The sequence below is a fragment of the Aegilops tauschii genome, chromosome 4 (assembly GCF_002575655.3).
Source record: "Aegilops tauschii subsp. strangulata cultivar AL8/78 chromosome 4, Aet v6.0, whole genome shotgun sequence".
NCBI lineage: Eukaryota > Viridiplantae > Streptophyta > Magnoliopsida > Poales > Poaceae > Aegilops > Aegilops tauschii.
In genome coordinates, this window is record NC_053038.3 from 484,734,762 (window position 1) to 484,762,719 (window position 27,958).

The window sequence follows — 27,958 nt, forward strand, 5'->3', positions numbered from 1 at the left end:
TTGTTGTGAGTCGAGGGTGGACTTACAACTAGGGAAAAACAACAACGAACCTAGGTGCGAGTTGAGGGTGGACTTGTAACTGGGACAACATAAAAACTATGGGCGCAGTTTCAAGTTGAGTGTGGACTTGCAACTGAGATGAAAAACATACTACCAACCCAGTTGTGAGTCGAGGGTGATCTTGCAACTAGGACAAAACACAAGCTCCAGTTGCGAGTCGAGGGGTGGCTTGCAACTCAGACAACTATGAGTTCAGTTTTGTGTCAAGTGTGCACTTGCAACTGGGATAACTACGAAACTATGAGCCTAGTTGCGACTCAAGGGTCAACTTGCAATTGGGATGAAACAAGTTATATGGGTCCAGTTGCAAGTCAAGGGTGGACTTGCAACTGGGATAAAAAACAAAACACATGCACTAGTTGCGAGTCGAGGGTGGACATGCAACTCGGACAACTACGAGCCGATTGCTAGTCGATGATGGACTTGCAACTGGGACAACTACAAAACTACGAGCCTAGTTGTGAGTCAAGGGTGGACTTGCAACTGGGACAACATGAAAAACTATGGGCATAATTGCGAGTCGAGTGTGGACTTGCAACTGAGGTAAAAACATACTACCGACCTAGTCATGAGTCGAGGGTGAGCTTGCAACTGGGACAAAAATATAGGCTCCAGTTGCGAGTCGAGGGGTGGCTTGCAACTCAGACAACTATAAGTTTAGTTGTGAGTCAAATGTGCACTTTTATCTAGGATAGCTAAGAAACTACGAACCCAGTTGCGACTCAACGGTTGACTTGCAACTAGGATGAAACAAGTTATGGGTCTAGTTGTGTGTCAAGGATGGACTTGCAACTGAAATGAAAAACAAAACACATGAACTAGTTGCGAGCCGAGGGTGGACAACTACGAGCCCAGTTGCGTGCCGAGGATGGACTTGCAACTGGAACAACTACAAAATTACGAGCCTAGTTGATAGTCAAGGGTCGACTTGCAACGAGGGTAAAACAAACTACGAGACGAGTTACGAATCAATGGTGGACCTGCAACCCGGGCAAAAAAAAAGTCAACCCTCAGTTGTGAGACATGGTGGACTTACAATTGACACGAAAAAGTGAGACTCACTAGTAACTTGAGGATGAACTTGCAACTAATGCAAAAAAGTAAGGCCGAGTTACGATTCAAAAGATACATCGAGACTAGTGGCAAGTCGAGGGTGGACTTACAACTGGAGACAAAAAAATGCCAGTTATGAGTTGAGAATGGACTTACAACTGGGACAACTACAAACCATGAGACCAGTTGCGAGTCAAGGGTCGACTTGCAACTGGGATAAAACAAACTACGATCGTAATTGCGAGTCAAGGATGGACTTGCAACTAGGATGAAAGACAAAAACACATGCCCAGTTGCGAGTCATGGGTGGGCTTGCAACTAGGATAAAAAATATGGGCCTAGTTACGAGTTGAGGGTGCACTTGTAACTGAGACTAGTATATAGATACGAGTTGCAAGTTGAGGTTGGACTTGCAACTGAGATGAAACACAAACACACCCCAGTTGCGAGTCGAGGGTAGACTTGCAACTGAGACATCAACAGACTATGGGACCAATTGCGAGTCGATGGTGGACTTGCAACTGGGACAACAACAAACTATGATCCCAGTTGCGAGTCGAGGATGGACTTGCAATTAAGACAACAATGAAACAAATCACCCAGTTGTGGGTCAAGAGTCAACTTGCAACTAGGATGAAACAAACTACGGTCCCAGTTGCGAGTCAAGGGTGGACTTGTAACTGGGATGGAAAAAAACCAGGTGCCTAGTTGCAAATCGCAGGTGAGCTTGCAATTGGGAGAACTATGAGCCCAATTGTGAGTCAAAGGTGGACTTGTAATTGGGACAACTACGAAACTACAAGCCCAGTTGCGAGTCAAGGGCCGACTTGCAACTGGGATGAAACAAACTACAGTCCAAGTTGCGAGTCAATGGTGGACTTGCAAATGAGATGAAAGACAAAACACAGGCCCAGTTGCGGGGCAAAAGGTGAGCTTGCAACTCGGAGGGGGGCTTGCACGTCAGACGACTACGAGCCCAATTGCGAGTCAAGGGTGGACATGCAACCGAGACAACTACGAAATACGAGCCTACTTGCGAGTTAAGGGATGACTGGCAACTCGGACGAAACAAGCTATGAGCTAGTTGCAATCAAAAGGTAGACTTGAAACTGGGATGAAAAACAAAACACATGTTCTAGTTGTGAGTAGAGGGTGGGCTTGCGACTTGGACAACTACAAATCCAGTTGTGAGTCTAGGGGGGCTTGCACCTGGGACAACTACGAAACTACGAGCCGGTTGCGAGCCAAGGGTTGACTTGCAACTGGGATGAAACTAGCTATGGGCCCAGTTGTGAGTCAAGGGTGGACTGGCAACTGGGATGAAAAATGGGTCGAGAGTTGGCTTGCAAGTCTGACAATTACGAGCCCAGTTGCGAGTCAAGGGTCGACTTGCAACTAGGATGAGACAAACTACATGCCAAGTTGCATGTCAATGGTAGACCTGCAACTGGGATGAAAAACAAAAACACGTGCTCCAGTTGCGAGTCGATGGTAGACTTGCACCTAGGACAACTACAAACTACGGGCCCGGTTGCGAGTCAATGGTTGACTTGTAACTAGGATGAAACAAACTACATGCGAGTTGTATGTCAAGGGTGGACCTATAACTGGGGTGAAAAATAAAACATAGGCAAAAATAACCGGGGTCAAAGATCGGTCAGTGACAAGATGGGGAATAAGCTTCATAGTCGAGCCCCCCAAACACCAACATATATAGGCTCATGTGAAAATAAATGCGAGAACATGACACACAAAACAAAACGGAACAAGAGGACGGGCGACAAAAAAGAACAAGCTGACACAGACGCGCATGATCGAGTTTGTGCAAACATTAAAGCAAACAAATATAGACTTAGATGAGCTAAAACTTATTTAGATTAGATTTAGCAAAGCTGAAATCAAAACATCTAGTTACATTCCCTCCTAGCTACACGGTCAAACAAAAAATAAAAGAAAAACAGGGAACAAAAAGACACATGTCCCTCCACAAAAAGGCTAAGCCCACACAAAAATCAATACGCAAAAACATAATGAAGGCCCATTAAAAAATGTCATATCGGGTCTCACGCTTCGCGAAGAACAAATAGAAAACACGACACAAGGACAACGAGCATGAATCAAAAGCACGTGTATCTAACGGTATATGAGTTAGATGAAAAATTATTAACTCTCATTTAGATAATAATTAGCAAACCAACCCGAAACGAGACCTCAGACCGCGCCGCGAAAATGGCCTAACAAAAGACACACGCGTGAACAGGTCGACAAATAGACACCAAACACATGACACGACACAGAGCGCGTGTGACAAAATAACCCGCAATCAAGATTAGCACGACATTTAAAGCGAACATATGATAGAGTGAAAACAAGTTGATGATTTTTAAATGAATAAATAAAGAATAAAAGGAAAAAAGAATAAAGAAAAAGGTGAAAATAGAAAAAAAATAAAAAAATCGTGAATTTGAAATAGTTTATAATTTAAAACAAATAATGAAATAGAAAAAACAAAATAAGGACAACAAAACGGAAATGGAAAAAACAAATATTGGGAGTCAAATGGGAGTGTAGAAAAACGAGAGGAACTAGAACGGTGTAGCACAAACTTGTGAAAAGAAATAGAAAAAAGCAATCGACGTGGCACTAGCAACGCATAGGCTTGTGAAAACCAACAACGGAACCTCGCACTAGCAACGACCTGACAGGCAGCGCGCGAGACAACGCGCCGTGAGCCAGCGCACCATCCAGACTATCACGTTTTACATAAATATTAAAGACAGATGATCTAACGACTCTAGACTTAAATGTAAGGTAGCTATTTCATATCTAGATGTGAAACAGCAAACCCGTTCAAAGAAATGTAAATTCTAAAAAGTTTTTGCACACTTCATAAAGTTTTCATGTACAAAAAATGTGGTGGATTAAAAGTAAAAAAAGGAAAATGAAAAAAATAAAAATGAAAAAGTGAACACATGCAATTGCGCAGCGAGGGCGAGACGTGTAGTTGCGTGTTTGTTGGTGGACATGCAATGGACACCCGACAAACACTTTCATTCTCTATCACAAAGTTATAGTCGTGTTAAAGACATTAGTTGCAGTTATGGATGATACTTGCAATTGTGTGTATAGTAGAATACATGCAGCTGCCCTTCCAACAAACATTTTTGCCTTGAATTGCAGTCGCATCGGAGGTATGCAGTTGCGGGACGAAGACGACACTGTAATTGCATGTTTGATGATGGACATGTATCTGACACGAACAAAAATCATAAATTTTTTAAAGGACAAATAGAGCAAAAAATAAAAAGAGAAAAACCGAACAAAAAAGACAAAAAAAAAACAACAGAAAAAACGGTTGGAAGCTTCTCTCAAAACCGGTAGAAAGAGTCCTTCATGGGTCAAGCTCATTCACACACGCTCACACACAACTGGTAGAAAGCAAAAAGTCTCACAAGGACACACTCACACACAACACTAGATCGGTGGGTCTTTTTGAGCTTCGGGATGCTGCAGTCAGGTTTTCTCTTCTTCAGATGCCGCCCCAACCTCTTGGCAACGATCGTTTTGTGCGTTTTATGTAACACGATGAGGATGAATCTTTTAGAGGTGCTCAGGGTTTCCGTCAGGGACTGCTCATGTTCTTGGGGATTCCGCTTGATCTTCGCAATGAGGATAGTATTCGGGCAGCGGTCAACACATTTGGGAAGTTTCATCTTTGGATTAGTGAGGATCCATACCTTGTGCGCACTTTGGTCTTTGCGTCTTTTCCAGAAGATATTTTGGTGCCAAGAGATGTGGTGTTCATGGATTATGCTACCTGGGGTGGTGCCAGGGTGTCTTGGACGGCGCCTCTGTATATCCTTGGGGCCAATTTTGCTGAACAGATGCCCCAAGATGAAGACTGGATGCCCATCAATGGCAATCCTCATCCCCTGCCTGGTGTACCCTTCCCGGAGATGCCACCTTTTATTCTGCCTCCATTCCCGGCTCTGGGGTGGAACGATGTGCCACCACCTCCGCCTGAACCTGCACATAATGAGGTGCATGAGGACAATTGGGGCAACTGGGAGGAACCTGCTGCGGAGCCTGCTGTTGAGGATCAAGAATCCGTGGTGTTGAATGCCTCGGCTCAACCCAGTTCGGCTCACCAAAGTTCTGAAGCTCAACCTCAGGTGCCCCCTGCACCTATCGTTCTCATTGATGGGGCTCCACCTGACAACCTGAATGATCTGATGGAGATTGCACCGGACCTGGAGGATGCTAGTAATTGGGCAATTGTGGTCTATCAACCTCCTCTTTTTGATGTCCAAGCTTTGGATCAGCCTGTGGTTAAGATCCCCTTTGGTCCCCCTCTGCCCCCTGAAATGATTTGGAGGCGCTCGTTTGAAAACCTGCTGAATGCTCCAATGGTGTTTGAGGTGCCAAAACCTCTGCTGCCTAAACCCCTGTCGCCTGTCATTTTGACCAAGAGAAACTGGGACTTTGCTTTCCAGCAGGATGATCTTCCTTTGCTGACATGGAAGGAGCCGGTACCTGCCCGACCTGTGGCTAGAGCGTTATTTGTGGATGATGCTGAGAGGGCTGCGCCTGTTGTCCCTTCTCCTCCTGCGCGTGCACCTACGAGGAGGCCACGCAAAACTCTGGCGCCAACGCCTCTTATTGAAACATCTGTTCGAAGGTGTACCAGAAGTTCGGCCCAGCGGGATGGGTTTAAGCCCACTTTCCATGAGCTGGTTCTGCAGCCCAAGAAGAAGAAGCCCAAGGCCAAGCCCCTTTCTGCAGAGATGTCTGATGACCCTGCATTTGGAGATGTTCCTCCACCTACTCCCATCAGTCATCTGCAAGCTATTGGCAAGGAGCTGGAGATTGATGCAACTCTGCTCACGGAGGATGCACTTATGGTGGACCCTGCTGCTGCTGCTGCAAATCAAGCCTCCAATGAATAGTGTGCTCTTCTTCTGCTGGGTTTGGCAAGCCCATAAATCTGCTTTATGCGTTTGGTTTTCATTTTCTGATCCTTGGATATGTAATAATGTTGGTTCGGAACTATTATGTGCTTTTGGGCATCTGACACTGTGTGTCATGTGCATGGCAGACTTGTTTATGTTATTCCTTTATGAATAATCACTGTAGAAACTGGAATGTCCTGTGCTGGAATGTCAGGGGTTTAAACTCTGAGGCTAGGCAAAGAGCTGTTAGACAAAAGATTGACGAAAGTCACTGTGCTATTGCTTGTCTGCAAGAAACTAAATGTGCTTCATTCGATTCCAGAATGATTAAAAGCTTTTGCCCCAAGAGATTTGACAGCTTTGCTTTCTCTCCTTCCTTGGGGGCCTCTGGTGGAATTCTAGTTGTTTGGAACTCGTCTATATTTGGTGGGACTTTGTTGCAAGTCCAACAATTTGCAGTGGTGATCGAGTTTGTTTCTAGGCAAAACAATGAGCGGTGGACTCTTGTGGTGGTTTATGGACCTTGTCAGGGGGAAGCTAGGGATAATTTTGTAACCTGGTTGTATCACCTGAACATTCCTGTGGATGAGAATTGGCTGTTACTGGGGGATTTTAATTTCTTACGTTCTATGGATAACAGAAATCTACCTGGTGGTGATTTGAATGACATGTTCATCTTTAATGAGATTATTGGACACCTCGGCCTTTTGAAATTGCCCATCAAAGGCAGGTCCTACACTTGGTCCAATATGCAGGATACTCCACTCCTTGAGCAGCTTGACTGGTTCTTCACTTCTGTTGATTGGATATCTGATTATCCCATGACTGAGGTGCTACCTCTTGCCAGAACTGCTTCTGACCATGTGCCTTGTATGGTTACAATCAAAACTTCTATTCCCAAGTCTAATATCTTTAGGTTTGAGAATTATTGGTTGGAGTTGGAGGGTTTTATGGACTGCGTTGATTCCTCATGGCAGAAACAATCCAGAAAGGGCCATATTACTGCCAGGATAGCTGACAAATTTAAGTCCTTGAGAATGTGTCTAAAGAGATGGCAGAAGAACATTTCCAAACTGAAAACTCTAATTTGTAAATGCAATAGTGTTATCCTGCTCTTGGATGAGCTTGAGGAATATAGAACACTCTACAGACATGAATCAAATTTCAGGATAGTGGTTAAATCCCATGTTGAGAAATTGCTCCACCTTCAATGTCTCTATTGGAGGAAAAGATGTACTATCAGATACATAAAAGTGGGTGGTGAGAACACCAAGTTCTTTCATGCTATGGCCACGGAGAGGTATCGAAGGAATTCTATTGCTAGCTTAAAATTGCCTGATGGTACGGTGGTGACTGATCATTCACAAATGGAGGGTATTATCTGGAATTGTTTTAAGAACAGAATGGGTTCTTCCAGGGGAATTAACATGGGTTTTGATCTTTCTTCCCTCATTACCAGTTGTGGGATTGGATGTTCTCACTAAGCCTTTTGAGAAGGAGGAAATAGACTTGATTGTCAAGCATATGCCAGTTGATAAAGCTCCAGGTCCAAATGGTTTTAATGGTCTTTTCTTCAAAAGGTGCTGGCACATAATTTCTCAGGATTTTTATGAACTGGCCCAGGCTTTCTTTGAGGGTACTGCTCATCTGGAAAATATCAATGACTCTTACATAACTCTGGTGCCTAAGAAGCCCTCCCCTGAGGAGGTGAGTGACTTCAGACCTATCTCTTTAACAGGAATGAGTCTTAAGTTCTTGTCTAAGATGGCAGCCAATAGGTTTCAAGAGGTGATTATGCAGTGTGTCCACAAGAACCAATATGGTTTCATAAAAGTAGAACAATTCAAGATTGTATTGGGTGGACCTTTGAGTATTTACACCAGTGCCACCAGTCCAAGAGACCTATTGTGATTCTAAAGTTGGATTTTGAAAAGGCTTTTGACTCCCTTGAGCATGAGGCCATTGTGCAAATTTTGAGATATAAGGGCTTTAATGAGAAGTGGATCCTCTGGATGAAGCAACTTCTATCCACAGGTATCTCATCTGTTCTGCTCAATGGAGTCCCTGGTAGGAAGTTCAGGTGCAAAAAGGGTGTCAGACAGGGTGATCCAGTCTCTCCCCTCCTTTTTGTCCTAGCTGCTGATCTCCTGCAGACTGTAATTAATGACATGTTCAGAAGGGGCATTCTTCAGTTACCTATACCTTGTCATGATCAGGATTACCCTGTGATTCAGTATGCTGATGACACTCTTATTATCTTGCCTGCGGACAAGGACCATCTCATAGCTCTCAAGGATATGCTCAGGGTCTTCTCTGTGTCCACTGGTCTGGATGTGAACTATCACAAATCCTTTATTATTCCCATCAATGTGGACACTGCTGTCATGTCTGAATTAGCTTCTGCATTTGGCTGCCAGATTGGGAAAATGCCATTTACCTACCTTGGGTTGCTAGTGGGAACTACAAGGACTAAAATGGTGGATTTTATGCCATTGGTTGATTGCATGGAGAGGAGAATGACAGCTAGTTCATCTTTTCTGAATCAGGGGAAAGGCTGCAGTTTCTTAACTCCGCTCTGTCATCTATGCCCATTTTCTTCCTGTGCAGTTTGGCTGTCCCAGCTGGAATTCTTAAACAATTGGAAAGAATCCAGAGACAATGCCTCTGGAGGAGGAATAGGGGTCAGCCTGCCCCCTCCCTAGCTGCGTGGGACCTTATTTGCAGGCCAAAAAACAGGGGAGGTCTTGGTATTCTCAACCTTGGTTCTCAGAACGTTGCACTTCTGATCAAACATGCGAATAACTTCCTTAATAAAAAGGATCTCCCTTGGGTTTCTTTAATTTGGGATACCTACTATCATAATAGGGTCCCCCAGGGAACTTCTGATTGTGGCTCATTCTGGTGGAAGGATATTTGCAAGGTCATGCATCATTTTAGGGAGTGTGCTTGGGTTCAGATTAATGCAGGGGACACTGCCCTCATGTGGTCAGATAACTTGCAGTTTGATGGTCAGGTGTCTAGCCTTCAACTCAGATTTCCCAGGCTCTATTCTTATGTTAAGGACCCCTGGGTCACTATTCTTGAGTTCTTGGACTCTCAGGACATTTTCCAGCACTTCCACCTTCCTTTGTCCAGCCAGGCTTTTGATGATCTGACTATTCTCCAGTCCATGTTGGGTGGCCTTAATAGAACACCTGGGTCCAAGGATATTTGGTTTTGGAAGGGCACTGCCAAGGGATACTCACCAAAGTTGTTTTACTCACATACTTTTGTATCAGCATCTTTCAACCCTTTGACAGCTTGGATCTGGAAGTCCTCTTGTACAATGAAAATCAAAGTTTTTGCTTGGATGCTTATTATGGACAGATTGAACACCAAGGACATGGTGGATAGGAGGCATTGGCATTTGGAGGATGGAGTAAACTGTGTCCTTTGTCCTTTGCAGACTAGGGAAACAAGGGATCATCTGTTCTTCAATTGCAACTTTAGTGTCAGAGTTTGGAACTATCTGCAAATTGATTGGTCTTCTGGTGACTCCATGGCTCATTTGGTTCTTAATGCTAGCAGGAGTTTTAGGAAGCCCTTCTTTACCGAAGTGGTGTTCATTGCTTGCTGGAATATCTGGATCATCAGGAATGCTAAGGTCTTCAGGCATGAGAGAGCTAGATTTAATAAATGGAGATCTGCTTTCGTTCATGACATCAGCTTAATGCAATATAGAGTGAAAGCTGCCTACAAAGATGATCTTCTACGCTGGATTTCATTTCTGCCACCTTGAGGCCAATAGTCTGTATCTTTTAACTTGTTTTTTCTCCTTTTTCCCCTAGCTACTTTGATTACCTCTTGTAATCCCCCTTTGTACTTGTACTGTATCTCTTTTTCTTAATAAAGTTTTGATATGCTGAGGGGGTTTCCCCTACAGTTTCCAGTTAAAAAAAACACTAGACACATTTTCCTCCAAAAATTCGCGTTTTCCTAGCTGAAAGCCCACAAAGCACAAAAACGGGGGACCCACAAAAAAGAAAAAGGCCACAACGGGCAGGCGGGTGTGCGCACTTATTTTTTTGACGGAAAACGAAACCAACCTAGCGACAAGAGGCCACAAAGCGACACAGGACATCAGTTCAAAAAAAAAAACAAGTGACAAAGGACACGGGCTTGACACGATCGAGCTGCCCGCCTCGCATGGACCTGGACACAGGCTGCCACGCGCGACAAACACGATGCCAGCGAGCGCACGAGCGAGACGAACAGTCTGCGCCACACAAATCTCTACTTCTAATGTCTCAGTTGATAGTCTCCGTTCCACAGTTGATAGTCTCTGTATCTTTTAACTTGTTTTTTCTCCTTTTTCCCCTAGCTACTTTGATTACCTCTTGTAATCCCCCTTTGTACTTGTACTGTATCTCTTTTTCTTAATAAAGTTTTGATATGCTGAGGGGGTTTCCCCTACAGTTTCCAGTTAAAAAAAACACTAGACACATTTTCCTCCAAAAATTCGCGTTTTCCTAGCTGAAAGCCCACAAAGCACAAAAACGGGGGACCCACAAAAAAGAAAAAGGCCACAACGGGCAGGCGGGTGTGCGCACTTATTTTTTTGACGGAAAACGAAACCAACCTAGCGACAAGAGGCCACAAAGCGACACATGACATCAGTTCAAAAAAAAAACAAGTGACAAAGGACACGGGCTTGACACGATCGAGCTGCCCGCCTCGCATGGACCTGGACACAGGCTGCCACGCGCGACAAACACGATGCCAGCGAGCGCACGAGCGAGACGAACAGTCTGCGCCACACAAATCTCTACTTCTAATGTCTCAGTTGATAGTCTCCGTTCCAGGTTTATTTTCGTCTCACCTCACCCGGTTTATTTTGGTACCTTTTTTGTACCTCCTCCCACCTCACGCTGACCCGCTATGAACCGAAAAAACCACGTACCGAGTCCTCCACCAGCCCCCGCGCTCTTCGTAACCACGGATCGCGCCCGAGACAAGTGTCGAAGAAAAAATCTACGAAAATTAACCAGCGATAAAAAAACCTGAAAAAAAAACCCGAGAACGAATCGCACGAGCGAGGCCTCCTGCCCTCGAGCGACCAGTCGCACGCACGACTCGCACACCAGATTCCTTCGCCGCCGCCCTCCATCCCTTCGCCACCGCAGATCCATCCCGCCGCCGCCGCCGCTCCATCCCTCTCTTCCCTCCAAGCTTGTCACCGGCGACGAAGCGTACGGCGCCCTGCGGTCGTGATCAATCGCCTCCAGGAACCTACCACGCGCGCCGAGGCGAGGGCCTCGTGGACTCCGTCCGTCGCCGCTTGGCCGACGACCCCGCCGCTTGGCCGAGGACCTCGTGATGGATCGATTATTTCTCAGCTTGGCGCATGCAGTACGGCAGCACGCCGCACGCAGTTTCCTTGGATTCTATTGCATCTCTTCGCGTCCGCTTCCTCTAATTGTGAGTTTTGGCTGTAATGCGTTTTACAGATTCCCATCTACTGTACTTCCTATGTAGTGCATATCCCGTTCCTCCTTTTACAGGCTTCTCAAATCATTCGTTCGTTCGTGCTGGTCGTCCTCCTACATCTGTCTGTCTCGCTCTCCGATTGATTAATCGTGTTCATTGGGATTTAAAAAGAGGAACATGGATTTTTGTTGGTGACTTGTAAGCAGCAACAAGATCTTGCAATTTCTAATTTTCTAGCCATCCACGTGAGTACAGATCAGGTACCTTGTTCCCTGCCTTGCTTTGCATTTTTTATTTAATCAGTAGTGTTCATAATTTCATCTGTCATATGTGTTGTTTGCTACTTCCATGCCTTGCTCCAGTAATTAGCAAGACTGCTCCTAATTTGACAGTTTTTAGAATAGTTACAACTGCTTCGAATTACGAGGAATTAGCTTTAGTTAATGTTAAAAAACCAGAATTAGCTTTAGTTAATGTTAAAAAAAACAAGTGAAAATTTTAGGATGATAACAATTTGAGTGGGCATGAAAGTGTACCTTGTTTACCTAATATTCGAAATATAAGTGTCGATGACAAGATCACAAGAGCGAGCAACTTTTACCTTTACTATTTATGATCCTGTTTTTTCGATAGGTCACATGTTTGCAACATAGGTTATAGTGTACGGAGGATCTTTTGGCAAGAAAATGGTAATATGAATGCTCATATATTATGTGGCATCAGGGCCCCTTTGTGTTACCTATCCCCGGGCCCCTGAAATCTCAGGACCGGCCCTGCACTACGTTATCCTCCCCTCTGCACCATTTCTCTTTCGGTTGGGAGAGTAGTTCTTGACATTGCCACATGTTTGATCAGGCGAGTACCTTGGGGCAGAGCCCGCGCTGCCGTACCTGAGCCCCTACATGCGCGGCGAGAACCTGCTCGTCAGCGCCAACTTCGCGTCCACCGGCGTCGGCATCCTCAACGACACAGGCGTGCAACTCGTAAGCTCCACGCGCACGCACACACACATGCTCGAATCATGTATACGTATCTACAATAATGCAATGGAGATGACAATAATGTTGTATGTGTGCGTGTGCAGGTGAACATCATCAGGATCGCCCAGCAGCTGCAGAACTTCCAGGACTACCAGCAGAGGCTAGCGGCGTACGTCGGCGAGGACGCGGCGAGGGAGCGCGTGAGCCAGTCGCTGGTGCTCATCACGCTTGGCGGCAACGACTTCGTCAACAACTACTACCTGGTGCCCTTCTCCGCTAGGTCCCAGCAGTTCGAGATCCACGACTACGTCCACTTCATCATCTCCGAGTACAAGAAAGTCCTCGCGGTAATAATAATTAACCTCTTCTCTTACTTACCACTAATCAATTCCCAAACATGCAATATTTCTGCTCCAAAACATAATTGCATTTGTAAAACATGATTAGCATTCAAGGTGAAAAATTGCCGGGACGTTTTTTGTCTTCTATTTTGTCAGTATGGTGCACAAGAGTGGTAGACCTAAAATTCCCAAAATTAGACAGGGAAATGAAATGTTTGCTGCATGCCGGCTAGAACAGTAGTGGAAAGAGATGAGTCTGTAGACTGCCTGCCCGCCTGCCTGCCTGGTATGATGGTGAGAGAGATGGGTGGTAGCACCGTTGAAGTCATTTTTGTAGTGGAGTCATTTTTGGGTGGTATGTTCAGCAAGCAATAAACTGACACGCGGCCTGTAGTGTTCTGCACGCTGAAATCAGAAGCACACACTGTTTCTGGTAAGAGTTGGCCCATGAAGCGAGAAACGATTTTATTCATGGTTGATAGCCACTTTGAGTAACTGTCTGAGACATCTTCACTGCGGAGGCCTAACCCTAATGAGCTATTGCAATATATTATGCAGTACCCTAATTGTTCATTACTAAATTCTAACTGCTTGAATTCTGATTTTCATATACATCTTAATATTTCAGTGGAGTTTCCTACATTGCAGGGTGATATGGATGAAGGAAAAGAGGCCAGCAGTGCTGGGCTAAACAATTCAGGGAGGTATTGGATTGGCCTCTGTAGAAACTATGGTAAAGGTAATTTGAGAGTGCACTTTAGGTCTTTATTACATTTCTAAAATGGTTGCTTATAAGTTTTAGCTATCCTATTGAGTAAATCTCAATCTCTCATGGTTGGGATAAACTTTCTCATAATGCATTCATCTATATATGTCAGAGAGCTAAATTTCTCTTAGTGTCGGAGAAAGAAGGTTTGAATATTATTTTCTTGACATGTAATCTTATTTTCATTGACGCAATACTAACTAATCTATCCAACCCATTTGTTCAAAATAGACAAAGGTGAATACTCAGGTAACAATTTGTTGAGCAAACCATTCCAATAATCCTATTTGTTTCAGGCATAGCTAGAGTGTATTACAACAGAAGAGTTTCTTGTGCTGATACTTGAAAATCTGCACTCACCTAAATAATGAGCTCCTGCACCTGTTTATCCACCACATGTATCCTGATTATCAAAACAAAGATACTCGGATGCTTGACAATATTGTTACTGAGTCTAGAAATCTTGTTACTGTGATTGTCCACCACAGGCAACCATTCTTTGACTTTGATTGTTACTGAGTCTATATGGTTATAAAAAATAATATCGTGTGAGAAATCTTGCTAGCTGAAGGAGGTTCCTGGAAATAGATTACATGCTGAAGCCTAGAAGTAAGCAATTAAAGTGCATATCTACTTGTAGACAGAACACGTTCTTGATATCTTTGATTTTAAATTGTAAAGGTATTGTCATTTCTAGGACCACGTACTCATCTGCTATGCATTACTTGGCTTCGTGCTCTGTTGGTGCTTTTCTTGATTACGAAAAGGGTAGAATAGAGTGTTGGCATTCGCTGCTTTATAGCATATTTTTTAATACGATTTTGGATATTTTGTTTCCGTACTGTACCTTAGTTTGGGACTTATTTTGCAGGCACCTAATCTTGGGCCCCTAGAAGAAGGAAACTCAACATGCATGGTTCTCATTAGAGGCAACCAGACCATTGTTGAAAATATTGATGATTCCTGTTGTGTATTCTCAAGGAATGGTCAGGTTTAGTACTGTAAGTATTTTCTTGTTCAATATATTTGGGTGGTGCCCAAAATGCAGAGGTGAAAAGCAAGAAACATAAAACTACCTCTGAAGAAAAGTTCACCACGCCTCCCAGAATGTCACCCTGCTTAGTTGAACGGAAGTTTAATGATATTTAGTTTAAGTGGAAAATTGATCAAATCAGATCATCTAACCTTTGTAAACTAGGCAACTGAATCATCTCATCTCGACAAAGTTCAGTACATGGTGAAGATATTAGAGTTTGACTAATTCTCTTGAAAAATGAATCACCTCTCACCTCTCAACTTGCATCGCGGGGCTAACAAAATATAGGTACATGGTGAAGCCAAGTGACACTCTTATTTTTCTTTCATACAGGACCGATGCGGTGCGTAGAAGAAAGGTGCTACTTTCACTTAGTTCTCTCAGTTCTAAGTTGGGACTGCAAAAATTTGAGGATTTCCCCACATGTGAGTTGCCTTGATTAGTTTTGGCTTAGTTAGTGAAATGAACTGGAAGTAACTTCTGAATTTGTTTGACTTTGGACTTGCTAGAGACCTGAAGTTTCTGCTTCTAGCATTTCTCTTTTGTAAGCAGCATGGCAAACCCGGTTTCAAAGTAAAGACCTGAGGAAGAATGTGGATTGATCACTGTGATTTCAAGTCCTTCAGGTGATTGATCACTGTGGTAATTCATTCTTTTGTCAAAATTTGATGACAATTGGGGTTGGAGGGAAGCAACAAAATTCCTATCCTGTAATAGACGTTTTTGGTGTGTGACTTGATAGTTGTTCACGTCGATACAAAATTTCATTCATGTGGTTTTTTAAGGCATTTGAATTTAACATTGTTTTTATGATTGTCTAAGAGCTGGAGCTGCTAAGACTTGAGACAGATATATACAGGTAACAGGGGCCTACAAGATCCAATTCATGTTAGTTACCTATAACTCTGTACCTAAATGCATCTTTCATAATGTTATTTCTGTAATTTATAGAAGTAAACAGATTCCTTACAGGTTTGACAGTTCGTCAAAATAAACAAGTAGTATTGATGGGTAAAGGTGGGTACTGATTTAGTATGAACAAGTCTGCATGTTTTAGAACTTCTGTATTTTCTGAGTTTTCTTTCCTTCATGCATTTTCCGAGCTTATGTATTTTTTGAGTTTTAGCAAGCTGAAAATATGGCGCTTATTCAGAAATGTTGGCATATCAATATCATGTGCTTGCATATGTAGTATCCAGAGAAAAATGATGTGCAATGATGAATCCTGACAATCTACACACACATCACTGTATTTTGTTCACTTGCTTGCTATTTCTGGACTATTATTGATGGAGCAGCAGAAGAGGCTTTTAGTGTTATAATATATGTTCGACTTATAAATTCAATAGCTGAACAAAACTTTCAAAAAGATTACTTTGACTGACTAAAGTATGGACATATATACCGCGTGTTATCGTTTCTTCTTCTTCTTCACTTAACTACATGTGAAGCTGAAGCTGAGCCAATGTGCTTTTCCAGAAGAAACTGAGGCACATCAATCAAACGCCAACCCACCTGCTATTGGCACTAAATGAGGAAGGAAAAAGAACATTGTCCCTGAAGGCTCGAGACACACAAACAGGAAACTGAGTTTGGGAAAGGTGGTTGTCTCCTTGATGCACACCATGGTGCCCTTGTCTACTCTCTGTCTTCTTCCTTGCACAGGTATTTTATTTCAAGATTTCGTAAGTGGTCCGCACTGACAAATGAAATACGCAAAAAAAGATACTTATGTTGTTTTGTTCTTGCAAACACCTTATTTACTGGTAGTAGGTTCTCTCATAGCATTTTTCGGTGGAGTTGTACTGACATCTTTGACTGAAGTTTCTTTCAACTGGTTAGTTATAATCTTCCCATTTCTGAAATTTCAAAGTCAAATGATTGGGGAATGCATCACACTATCCATTAGTTCAGTCAAGCTCACATTATTGGCAATTGAGTTAAGTCTTATATTTATATGCCTGTAACACTCAAAACTTTCTAAAATGAGAAGTGATATGTTAATTTTTGAAGAGACTGTGATTATGTTACAAGCATATACATCACTGGCAATGCGAAAAAAAAATTAATAATACATTTTCCCGTTATTTTAGCTAAAATAATGGAGCACATTTTATTTTATTTTATTTGCAATCTGAAGCTTGGTTGTACTTCAGTCTCTGGCAATTGGTTTATTTCTTGTGGTCAATTTTGGAGCAGATGATGGGTTGTTGGTTGTAGTGATTTGATATTTTAATGACTATTCATATCAATGATTATGCTTGGCCCCATGAGAAACACACGAGGTAGAAACGATTGTGAGATAGGGAGGGGAATAGAAAGATGACGAGGAGATGCATTTATCTACCACATCACAAGCATGAAATATCATCACATGTCAATTGTCTATGACTCCCATATCATATAAATAGAAATCCAATATTTTTGTTTCTTGTGAAGTTGGTTCACTTTATTCCCTTCCTGTTAGAGTTGATGCTTGAGATCTAGGGCCCAAACAATTTGTGACCATAGACTGCTCAGAGTTGTCCTATTTGATCTTCAAGTGCAACCCTTCCATTGTTCTATTGCATCTCTGAGCCATATTAGCATACATTTCTAATCAACAATGAACTACCGGATTTACTTCATGTCAGTTGTTACTATCTCTTAGAAATTCTTTCTGCATTCATCATATAAGCAATTAAATTCACTATCAGCAAAGTTCACTGCAAGTTTGCTGCACAATTTTTATTTGATAGATACACGTGAGATTATTATTTTTCTTTACGTTTGTTGAATATATGAATAATTCGTTTGAGAACAGGGACAAAACATGACAAGAAAGGGGAAGAACTAACCTACATGGAGCTTGGTCAAGGTCGTCGCTCATGTTTGATGGCATTGTTTCTGGTTCCACCGACGTTGTCGATGCCTATTACCTATGGCCCCTTTGCTGCTTTCCTCGGTCGGGCGTGGTCCATCAGCCACTGCATGCAGACAATAGAATTTAGGCCAGCAATTGTCGCTTATCTACGCTACAGATCGACCCATAGACAGGGAAAGGAAGCGATGGTTGGTGGGGAGAGGAGCCGGGGGACGTGTTGTGACGGGACAAGAGGCGCAGTGGCAGGAAGAGAAGGTGAAGACTACGCCATGTGAGTTGCTGATGTTGTGCCTTATGCGGTGGGGATAAGGGATGTGTGATGTGCTTGTGTGGTGAGAGGCGAGGAGTGGCTTTTCCTTTTTGCGGGAGGCTGTTCATTTTTGTCTATTCTATTTTTATATTCAAGATACATACAATATTTATCATCATTATAATCGAGATAATAAATAGTTATTTATTCCATTAATGTGTTGAGTTATTTTGTTTTTGATTTTAATATGCTCTCATGGAATGGTAAAAAATTGGTCCATCCAATTTACAAGTTGAGTACTCTATGTTTGCACGTTCTTACATTTTCATGTGAAATCTTCATGCTAACTGTATGAAGTACTCATGTAAGATGGTTACAAGTCAACGAAGATTTTTTTACTATAATTGCTCAAGTACTGTGGGAAGGAAGCTGAAGACAATATTCCTGATATTTTAGGAGATGTAAGTGAAGTGGAATAATGAAAATACATTGCATCAAGTACATTTTTCGATTGTTACTGTAAATTTTTTCTATACATGTGAAATTGGAAGTGCATAGCTTATGTATGCAATCAGAAAAAAATTTAGAAGGCCCGTGGCAACGCACGGGTATTGTACTAGTAAGATCTAAGGGTTCTAAATTTAGATGTGAGATAACTATTTCACATCTACTCCCTCCGTTCCACAATACATGCCTTCCATTTGTTAAAATATAGATGTATCTAGACATGTTTTAGTATATAGGTGCATCCATTTTTGGAGAAATGGAAGTCAAGTATTTTGGAACAGAGGGAGTAGATGTGAAATAGCAAACCTGTTATTATTATACATTGAACTTTTTATATACACCAAACTTTTATATATTACTCCCTCCGTTCCTAAATATAAGTCTTTTTAGACATTTCAAATGGAATACAACATACGGATGTATGTAGACATATTTTAGAGCGTAGATTCATTCATTTTGCTCCGTATGTAGTCACTTGGTGCAATCTCTAAAAAGACTTATATTTAGGAACGGAGGGAGTATGTAATAACACATAAGGAACAATTTTTAAAAAATATATTCTTCTATTTTTTAACAGGTTATAAAAATATCTAGCTCCTAAAAAACAACAACCGGATTTTCAGCTAAGACTCCCTGTTTGACGCCCACGGGCCTCATACATGAGCTCTCGTCTGAGAGCAGTGTCTGAAGGTAGACCATAAATCGCCCACAAAAACTCTTCGAGCAATTCATACAAAAGGATTCCTAAGAAAACATTTTGGTTCAAAACGCAAATTTCAGTCTATTCAATGGTACGGTCGGCACGATGGCAGTCGTTCGACTAACTCAAAACTAACATAACCTCTATCAGCAAGTCACTGACGACGCCGTGCATTCATATCGCGCGCGGTTACTCGGGGTCGGATAATTTCTGCTTCTCTGGGGCGTGTTACGTACAGCTTGTTTGTTCTCACATTTTCTTGTGATCCACCCTTTCTTTATTCCTTCTTTGCCTTCTTCTGCAAACAGAGCAGATTCACAATCATGAGAAGACCGTCCTACTTTCTTCAGTATACAGCAGCAGCAGCCCATACTCTAAAATAGGTTTAAAATGGTTGGACAAGATTTTCTATCAAAGCGTAGAACAACGAAAGTGGTGTTACCTTTGAGGGCATGGCCACCATATCAGCAACCTTGCTATCGCCACTGGTGGCCATGGCAGATTCAGATGAACCTGCAATGCTCTCCTGAAACAAAAACAACCAGTGCTTAGTAACTAATACAAGAAAAGGTGGATCATTTTTTTTCGATAAAAGAAAAGGTGGATCATACTGACAGAAAGAAAACACAAAAGGGAAACCTAACCTTTGGGGGAATAGATGCAGCTTCTCTCTTTCTTTTGTTTCCATCCACTTTCTTTGATTGCTTGTCGGGCTTCTCTTGAAGTTTCTTTGTCGACTTCTTTTTGTCACTCAGAGAATACTTGCCATTCTCAAGTTCAAGATCAGTCTACAGTATCCATAATGACAAGATATTATTAATCAAACAGTAGGTGAAGAAGCCAACATTTTCAGTTGCAACTACTACAATACAATACCCACACAGCACAAGGAAAACATGCAAAAATCTACATAGCATGTGGGTTGTTGATTCTACTAATTCAAGTAGCATGTCGTGAACTGCAGTGATCTTAGAAATTAACATGGAATGAATTATATGGTCAACTGCACTGCTGTAGGATGGCCAGCTCGAATGAAATCACGAAGTTCCATGACAGGACTGCTAACCACCATAGCAGTTCATGAATTGGTGAAGAAAACAGTATATCTAAAACTGTAAAACAACTGTAATAGCACGCGCTAGAAACCAAAAAATAAATTGAGTTCACCTTGCTAGGCTGCTGCGGAGATGGAAAGGGTGTGTATGGCTTCTTCAGTTTGATATTCTCCCTAGAAAACAGCAAGCAATGAGCAGGCATAAGACACAATACCCACTTTTCAGTATGAAATACGGTGCAAATTCCTTACTTCTCATACTTTGGTAGAATCCTGCCCCAGCTTTCATTAGCCAGGGCAGGTGTTTTAGCTGGCTCACGTTCTTTTTTGAGTTCCTGATTAGTTAACAAAAACTGGTAGTAATTTCAGGCAACAGGCATACACCTTATAACAAAACACATGTGGTAAAACCAAATCAGTCACCTGAATGTGATCCAGTGGACCCTTTATGTTATTCATACAATCCTCTGCGATCTTTCTGACTTGTTTTAGTCCCCTTCCGTCAAGGGAACCCATGGCAGCAACAGTATTTCCCTTTCATGATGGTCAATATTTAAGCATAAAGAGTAAAAGGTAGTAGACCTATAAATCTGTACTGTAACTTTGATGAAAGTACTAAGGTTGAAATTATGGAAAAACCTGAACTAAGATGTAGCAGCCAGTCAAATTCTCTAGGGCCTGTAGTGCAGAAAACAAACATGTGAACACAAGAGTACATTAAAAGAGACGCAACAACAGGACAAGAACCATATGAGAGTGGTACCTTAAGGGTAGACATATTAGGTCCTAACAGACGGTCTCTCCGTTCAGAAAACCTTTTCTGTACATGGCACATTATTACTGTACTGAGGATATCAGAGCTAAATTCATCAAGAGCGGCAAAAGAAAATGATCTAAGGTCTAATTTAAGATAACACCATAATCTAAATCACACCAAAAGGAGAAATATTAAGTTGTACAATACGAAACAAATATTTTTATAATTGGATTCATGAAATTGTTATGGAGGAGACAGATTTAGCACACGCATTTATGCAACTATGTGAAACACAGTATACATATATGGAGCATATGTGAAAAAGGCAACACTGGAAACTACAGTGACCTTGTAAAATTATGTTATGAGCACAATCATCTGACATAAAAGTAATTTAGGGGTCTCATCATAAAAATGGATAAAACAAAGTAAAATAAATACAGCACACAGTGCATATAACAGATGAAAAACTTCCTAACCCAATTACAGTGTATTAGGTAATTCTGAAACAACAAAAATGCAATTAAGCACCCAGAGTCTAGAGAAAGGGGAATAAGCTAAAGTTTAATACAATTCTTTGATTGGTTCTGCAACCTACTTTGACAATTAAAAATTTATTTATATTTTTCTTCCTGTTGAAATATTTGATAGCTAGCAGAGAACCACAGAATGCAGCAATAACATGGTAAAGTCAAAGCAATTCTGTAAAACTGCAAGAGCTGTAGTCAAGAATGAAAGAGTCTTACCCTATTCCGTACGAGGTCACCAATCTTAATAATATCGCAGGTCATATCATCGTTGAGTATTTTAATCGCCTGCAAAAATCAGTACAAGTTTAATCAGGGATGAACAACTCCCACAAAATATGATCGAGTTGTCAGCTGCTCAAGAATAGGAATGGCACACTATTACATATAAGAGAATGTTTTTTTTCATATAGAGTACTCAAATTCTCATCCAGTAGTTACTTGCCCAATGAGTCGGATGGACAAAAATTAAGATACAAGGACGATCCTTTTAGCAATTCACTGGATATAAATTGCCGCCCACGAGATAAACAAAAACCTCCATAATTGGTAGATACGTAACACATGTCAGACAGAGTTGCACAAAAACTCAAGGGCTCGATCGATCAGCAACAAAGCACATGCATGTGTACTGTACCTGATGTACAGGGACACTCCGCGACAGGAGTCTGGTCAGGTCCCTGGCCTTGACAACAATGTAGGGGTCCCTGGTCTTCCTGGTGGTCGAGACAGTCATGGATCCCTCACTCTGTACACACAAGTTTGTACAACATCATGGGACTGACCCCAAATTTTGGATATTAATTAATCTATCTATTGCTTGAAGAAAGGGAAAGCCCAAACAACTGATCGGCGTACCACACTGAGCTTGCACGAGACCCCATGCTCCTTCAGCGCGCCCTTGACGACCGGCCACGCCTCCAGCAGAGACTCCTCTGCACCCGAACAAACAAACAAACAGGGCGCCTCAGCGATCAAATACGCCTCAATTCCATTGAATCGCAGGATGGGGGAGGGGGAGGGGGAGGGGGGAGACGGTTTGAAGGGGGGCGGGATTGAGTGGTCGGTCGCATGCCTCTGTCTTTGGCGAAGGTGGTGGAGAAGGAGGTGGTTTCGAGCAGGGCGCCCTCGTTCGAGGGGGGCTCGAACTTCTCCGCCTTCAAGAGGTTGCTGCTGCCGGGGTCATCCTCGTCCCAAGGCTTCCCCTTCCGACTCCGATTCTTCCCCTCCGACGTCGCCGACGCCGCCGTCGCTGCCGCATTGGTTCCGCCCTCCGACGCCATACTGGAGTGCTAGCTTAGCTAGGGTTTAGGGCCAGTTCTTTTGCTAGCTTTTTTGGCTTTCAGAATAAGCTGCTCTCTACCTAGCTTATTCTAAAAGCCCAACCAAAATTTCCTTTTTAGAATCCTACTAGTCAAGTCTTAACTACTAGGTTTTAAAATAAACAAATTTGGTTGGGCTTTTAGAATAAGCTGGATAGTGGGCAGCTTTTTACAGTTTATTCAGAAACCACCAAAAGAACCGGCCCTTAGTTGGATTGGATTTCGAGGGTTTGGGAAGCCAGGACGAATTTGTGTCGGCGAAACGTCAGAGCGTGCTGCGTGTTTTTTTCCCCTTTTGAGATCAAGCGTGTTTGTTTTTGGTGTGCTGCTGGGCAAATGTGATGGATTGGGCCTTTCGGCTCACAAGTTCGGTGGACAGTGCTCATATGGGCGGGGGTCAGTAATCTGTTTTTTTCTTTCTTTTTTCTCCTTTTCCCCTTTTCTCTGGGGTGCCCTCGACACAAATATCCCCTCAATTAAGATGTTTTAACTTTTTTCTCTCAAACTGGATGTATATAAACATGCTTTAGTGTGTTTGTTTTCTTATTTCGGTCCGTATGTAGTCCATATTAAAATATCCAAAACATTTATAATAGTGAATGAAGGGAGTAGTTTTTATGAGACACATGAACATTTTTTCAATATGTGAACATTGATTTTAAAACATTATCGTCAGTTCAAGATATATGAACACTTCCTTTTATATAGCATTTTTAAAATATATAAACATTTTTTAAAATACACATCAATGTTTATTTTCATATGCGTGAGTATGCTTAGTTCAACACATGGAAATTTTTTCACATACAGAGCATTTTTTAAATGAACATTTTTATGAACATGGGAACTTTTTTAAATGAACATTTTTATAAAACTAATATATTTTCAAAAATTATTTTATAAAAGATGCACCTTAACCAGCGCATTAAGAACTGAGGCACACGAGAACGAGGGCACCAACGGTGTGCGGTAGGGTAGCCAACATGCAGGTGGGGAAACCGCGATGGTGCGCGGGAGAAAACGAGGTAGTGACGCGTTTGCACACCGTTTATGTTTATCCACCCATATGTGATAGTACATACATTGCAGACGGTCATTTCTTTGCAATCATGTGAACAACACTGCACACGACTTTTAAAAAGCCCGTGTGTGATGGACCCAATCATTGGGCATTGTGAATTTTTGTTAGCTACGCACAAGACATCACACACAGTTTTACTCTTCATATTGCGAGAGATGAGTTAGCCCTCATGCAAGGTTTGTTTTTGAGGCACACGGTTCTATTTTCCAACTATGTGTGATGTCATCATCCCACACAGTTTCACATTATCATGTGCCCCATAGAAAGATAAAGACCCATAAATCCTTTATGGAGGTTGTTACAGCCGAAAAGGGCAGATTGTTTGGAACAAAACAATAACTTGTGTTGATTATAGGGTCTAAGATCCTGCCAATATGCATAAAAAATATATATATAAAGTATAGTCTGGTTTGGAATTGAACATATGTTCCAATGGAGAGACAAGGTTTATCTCTTTACAAGGAAGGTGAATGATTAAACACACACATGTGAGAAAAGCCATGTCCAAACTTTAAAGGGCATGTACGCATGTACAAGAAGTGATAACCCAACTTCAACAATGAGGTAATGTTAATGTTTATTTGAACCATTTTGTTGGTATATGGACAAGAGATGTGATATGAGCAATATCAAAACGTTGAAAGAAAGGATTAAGTTTTTGATAACCCCCCGACAATTAGTTTGTAGAGAGAGATTCCTTTTGTCAAAGATTCTCTCAGCATACTCCATCCGTCTCATAATGTAAGATGTTTATTGACACTTGACACTAATGTAGTGTCAAAAAATGTTTTACATTATGAGACGGAGGGAGTAGTTTCCAAACTCTTGAAATTTCTTAAAACAAAAAAAGGAGGCAAATCCAATAGATTTTTCTATAGTCATTGTTGAGGCTCACATAATGTTTATTTCCACTAATAGATTTAATTGTTGGAACCCAAACATCGTAATATGCAAGTTCTAAAGGAGCATTCGAACAATTTGAAGAATTTCCATAAGGGAGTTGAACTGCTAGTGCTAAGCACTTTCTGAACATGTCAATGTGACACGGAAGGCTTGGTGACACCATAGGCGATCTTGTGAGGGGTGCTCAGTGAGATTCTAGAGGATAGAGATCACTCCTAGCCCTTCCCTTGAGAAGAACTTTCCTCGACTCCTCATCCTTAAGACAAAATAATTTCGTGTAAAGTTCAAGAAAGAAATTAATGTGTGTGACAAAGCGATTTGTGGATAGGATATTTTTGGTTGCACAAGGAACATAAAAGAACATTTTTATGATGCAATGTTTAGCAAGATGAAGGAATCATAGAGTGATTAATATGTCTGATTTTCATATGTGAACGACTGATGCCATGAACTTGATCATCTAATGGTACTTGTTTCTGGTGGTCAACTTGTCAACCTCCATAGTAATATGATATGTGACACTACTGTCCACGTACCAGTTCGTGTCCACCTCGTAGGTGGAGGCAGATCCAACAACACTCTCTCCAGGACTGTTTTACTCGCGCTCAAAGCGCTTCCAACGGTCCACTACTTATTGTTCATCCTTCCGACACAGTTGGCAATTGGAGACATTAAAGAAGCATACTTTCAACCTATTAAAAGAATCGATATGGCCCTAGAAGGGATTGAATAGGGACAACTACAATTTTTAGTTAATTATCAGCAAGCTTAGGCTATGCGGAATATAAAGGTGTGCCTAAACAGTTGTTACAATGATATAAATAATCGTATATGATGAATGCAATAAGATATAGTGAATGCAATGCCAAGTGACCAAATAAACCACAACTATGGAGCTATGATTAGAGATTAGCAAAGACACATGTACAAGGATGTATCCCGATGTTCATTTCCTTGGAAGGAAGCTACTCATCATTGGAGGGATGAGTGTTACCATGAAGTCTCATCCTATTCTCCTTGTTATAACAAATACGATTATCAACCACTAGTGGTAGACCTTGAGTTGGACTCCAAACCTTAAAACAAATCGGGGATAAATCACAAGTGTTGGGGAACGCAGTAATTTCAAAAAAAATCCTACGATCACGCAAGATCTATCTAGGTGATGCATAGCAACGAGAGGGGAGAGTGTTGTCCACATACCCTCGTAGACCAAAAGCGGAAGCGTTATGACAACGCGGTTGATGTAGTCGTACGTCTTCACGATCCGACCGATCCTAGCACCGAAGGTACGGCACCTCCGCGATCTGCACACGTCCAGCTCGGTGACGTCCCACGAACTCTATATCCAGCTGAGGTCGAGGGAGAGTTTCGTTAGCACAACGGCGTGATGACGGTGATGATGAAGTTATCGACGCAAGGCTTCGCCTAAGCACTACAACGATATGACCGAGGTGGAAATCTATGGAGGGGGGCACCGCACACGGCTAAACAATCAACTTGTGTGTCTATGGGGTGCCCCCTCCCCCGTATATAAAGGAGTGGAGGAGGGGAGGGCCGACCCTCTCATGGCGCGCCCAAGGGGGGGGAGTCCTACTCCCAATAGGAGTAGGTTTCCCCCCTTCCCTAGTTGGAGTAGGAGAAGAAGGAAGAGGGAGAGGGAGAGAAGGAAAGGGGGGCCGACCCCCTCCCAATTCGGATTGGGCTTGGGGGGGGGGGCCTCCCCCACCTTGGCCGCCTCCTCCTCTCTTCCACCATGGCCCATTAAGGCCCATTAACTCCCCGGGGGGTTCCGGTAACCCCCCGGTACTCCGGTAAATGCCCGAACTCATCCGGAACCCTTCCGGTATCCAAACATAGCCTTCCAATATATATCAATCTTTATGTCTCGACCATTTCGAGACTCCTCGTCATGTCCGTGATCACATCCAGGACTCCGAACTACCTTCGGTACATCAAAACACATAAACTCATAATACCGGTCGTCATCGAACGTTAAGCGTGCGGACCCTACGGGTTCGAGAACTATGTAGACATGACCGAGACTCACTTCCGGTCAATAACCAATAGCAGAACATGGATGCTCATATTGGTTCCTACATATTCTACGAAGATCTTTATCGGTCAAACCGCATAACAACATACGTTGTCCCCTTTGTCATCGCTATGTTACTTGCCCGAGATTCGACCGTCGGTATCATCACACCTAGTTCAATCTCATTACCAGCAAGTCTCTTTACTCGTTCCGTAATGCATCATCCCGTAACTAACTCATTAGTCACATTGCTTGCAAGGCTTATAGTGATGTGCATTACCGAGAGGGCCCGGAGATACCTCTCCGACAATCGGAGTGACAAATCCTAATCTCGATCTATGCCAACTCAACAAACACCATCGGAGACACCTGTAGAGCATCTTTATAATCACCCAGTTACGTTGTGACGTTTGATAGCACACTAAGTGTTCATCCGGTATTCGGGAGTTGCATAATCTCATAGACATAGGAACATGTATAAGTTATGAAGAAAGCAATAGCAACAAACTAAATGATCATCATGCTAAGCTAACGGATGGGTCAAGTCAATCACATCATTCTCTAATGATGTGATCCCATTCATCAAATGACAACTCTTGTCCATGGCCAGGAAACTTAACCATCTTCGATTAACGAGCTAGTCTAGTAGAGGCATACTAGTGACACTCTGTTTGTCTATGTATTCACACATGTACTAAGTTTCCGGTTAATACAATTCTAGCATGAATAATAAACATTTATCATGATATAAGGAAATATAAATAACAACTTTATTATTGCCTCTAGGGCATATTTCCTTCAGTCTCCCACTTGCACTAGAGTCAATAATCTAGATTACATTGTAATGATTCTAACACCCATGGAGTCTTGGTGCTGATCATGTTTTGCTCGTGAGAGAGGCTTAGTTAACGGGTCTGCAACATTCAGATCCGTATGTATCTTGCAAATCTCTATGTCTCCCTCCTTGACTTGATCGCGGATGGAATTGAAGCGTCTCTTGATGTGCTTGGTTCTCTTGTGAAATCTGGATTCCTTTGCCAAGGCAATTGCACCAGTATTGTCACAAAAGATTTTCATTGGACCCGATGCACTAGGTATTACACCTAGATCGGATATGAACTCCTTCATCCAGACTCCTTCATTTGCTGCTTCCGAAGTAGCTATGTACTCCGCTTCACACGTAGATCCCGCCACGACGCTCTGTTTGGAACTGCACCAACTAACAGCTCCACCATTCAATAAAAATACGTATCCGGTTTGTGACTTAGAGTCATCCGGATCAGTGTCAAAGCTTGCATCGACGTAACT

General features: G+C 42.3%; 2 protein-coding genes across 10 annotated transcripts; one reads left to right on the plus strand and one right to left on the minus strand.

The window, feature by feature from the left end:
• Positions 1–11,147: 11,147 nt before the first annotated feature.
• Positions 11,148–18,355, plus strand: LOC109765902 (GDSL esterase/lipase LTL1). 9 transcript variants are annotated; one of them, XM_073497089.1, is made up of 9 exons: positions 11,148–11,788; positions 12,384–12,511; positions 12,613–12,855; positions 13,478–13,582; positions 14,487–14,616; positions 14,985–15,076; positions 15,161–15,277; positions 15,474–15,539; positions 15,624–15,668. In XM_073497089.1, the coding sequence occupies exons 2-4, from the start codon at positions 12,431–12,433 to the stop codon at positions 13,538–13,540; spliced, it is 387 nt and encodes a 128-aa protein (XP_073353190.1). In that variant the 5' UTR covers positions 11,148–11,788; positions 12,384–12,430; the 3' UTR covers positions 13,541–13,582; positions 14,487–14,616; positions 14,985–15,076; positions 15,161–15,277; positions 15,474–15,539; positions 15,624–15,668. The 9 variants fall into 9 exon arrangements, 7 of the variants coding, with proteins under 7 accessions (XP_073353190.1, XP_073353189.1, XP_073353188.1 ...); XM_073497088.1 differs by having other exon boundaries at positions 11,149–11,788; positions 13,478–13,588; XM_073497087.1 differs by having other exon boundaries at positions 11,155–11,788; positions 13,498–13,582.
• Positions 18,356–18,814: 459 nt separating this feature from the next.
• Positions 18,815–22,592, minus strand: LOC109765894 (KRR1 small subunit processome component-like). The gene is made up of 12 exons (XM_020324658.2): positions 22,385–22,592; positions 22,168–22,244; positions 21,947–22,057; positions 21,529–21,597; positions 20,789–20,845; positions 20,665–20,703; positions 20,449–20,559; positions 20,278–20,360; positions 20,139–20,199; positions 19,616–19,759; positions 19,414–19,497; positions 18,815–19,269 (listed from the first exon to the last, which is right to left on the minus strand). Exons 1-12 carry the CDS (start codon positions 22,590–22,592, stop codon positions 19,249–19,251), a joined length of 1,065 nt encoding a protein of 354 aa, XP_020180247.1. The 3' UTR covers positions 18,815–19,248.
• Between the last annotated feature and the right edge of the window lie 5,366 nt (positions 22,593–27,958).

What these genes read in the sequence shown, in the direction of transcription:
- LOC109765894 (XM_020324658.2), bottom strand. Translation starts at nt 22,592, where the DNA reads ATGGCGTCGGAGGGCGGAACCAATGCGGCAGCGACGGCGGCGTCGGCG. An exon ending in CTAATATGTCTACCCTTAAG is followed by an intron (nt 20,704 to 20,788) that starts GTACCACTCTCA and finishes TCTGCACTACAG; the next exon opens with GCCCTAGAGAATTTGACTGG. An exon ending in CTGCATCTATTCCCCCAAAG is followed by an intron (nt 19,498 to 19,615) that starts GTTAGGTTTCCC and finishes TTTTTGTTTCAG; the next exon opens with GAGAGCATTGCAGGTTCATC.
- LOC109765902 (XM_073497086.1), top strand. Translation starts at nt 12,431, where the DNA reads ATGCGCGGCGAGAACCTGCTCGTCAGCGCCAACTTCGCGTCCACCGGC. An exon ending in ACGACACAGGCGTGCAACTC is followed by an intron (nt 12,512 to 12,612) that starts GTAAGCTCCACG and finishes GTGCGTGTGCAG; the next exon opens with GTGAACATCATCAGGATCGC. An exon ending in AGTACAAGAAAGTCCTCGCG is followed by an intron (nt 12,856 to 13,497) that starts GTAATAATAATT and finishes CCTACATTGCAG; the next exon opens with GGTGATATGGATGAAGGAAA.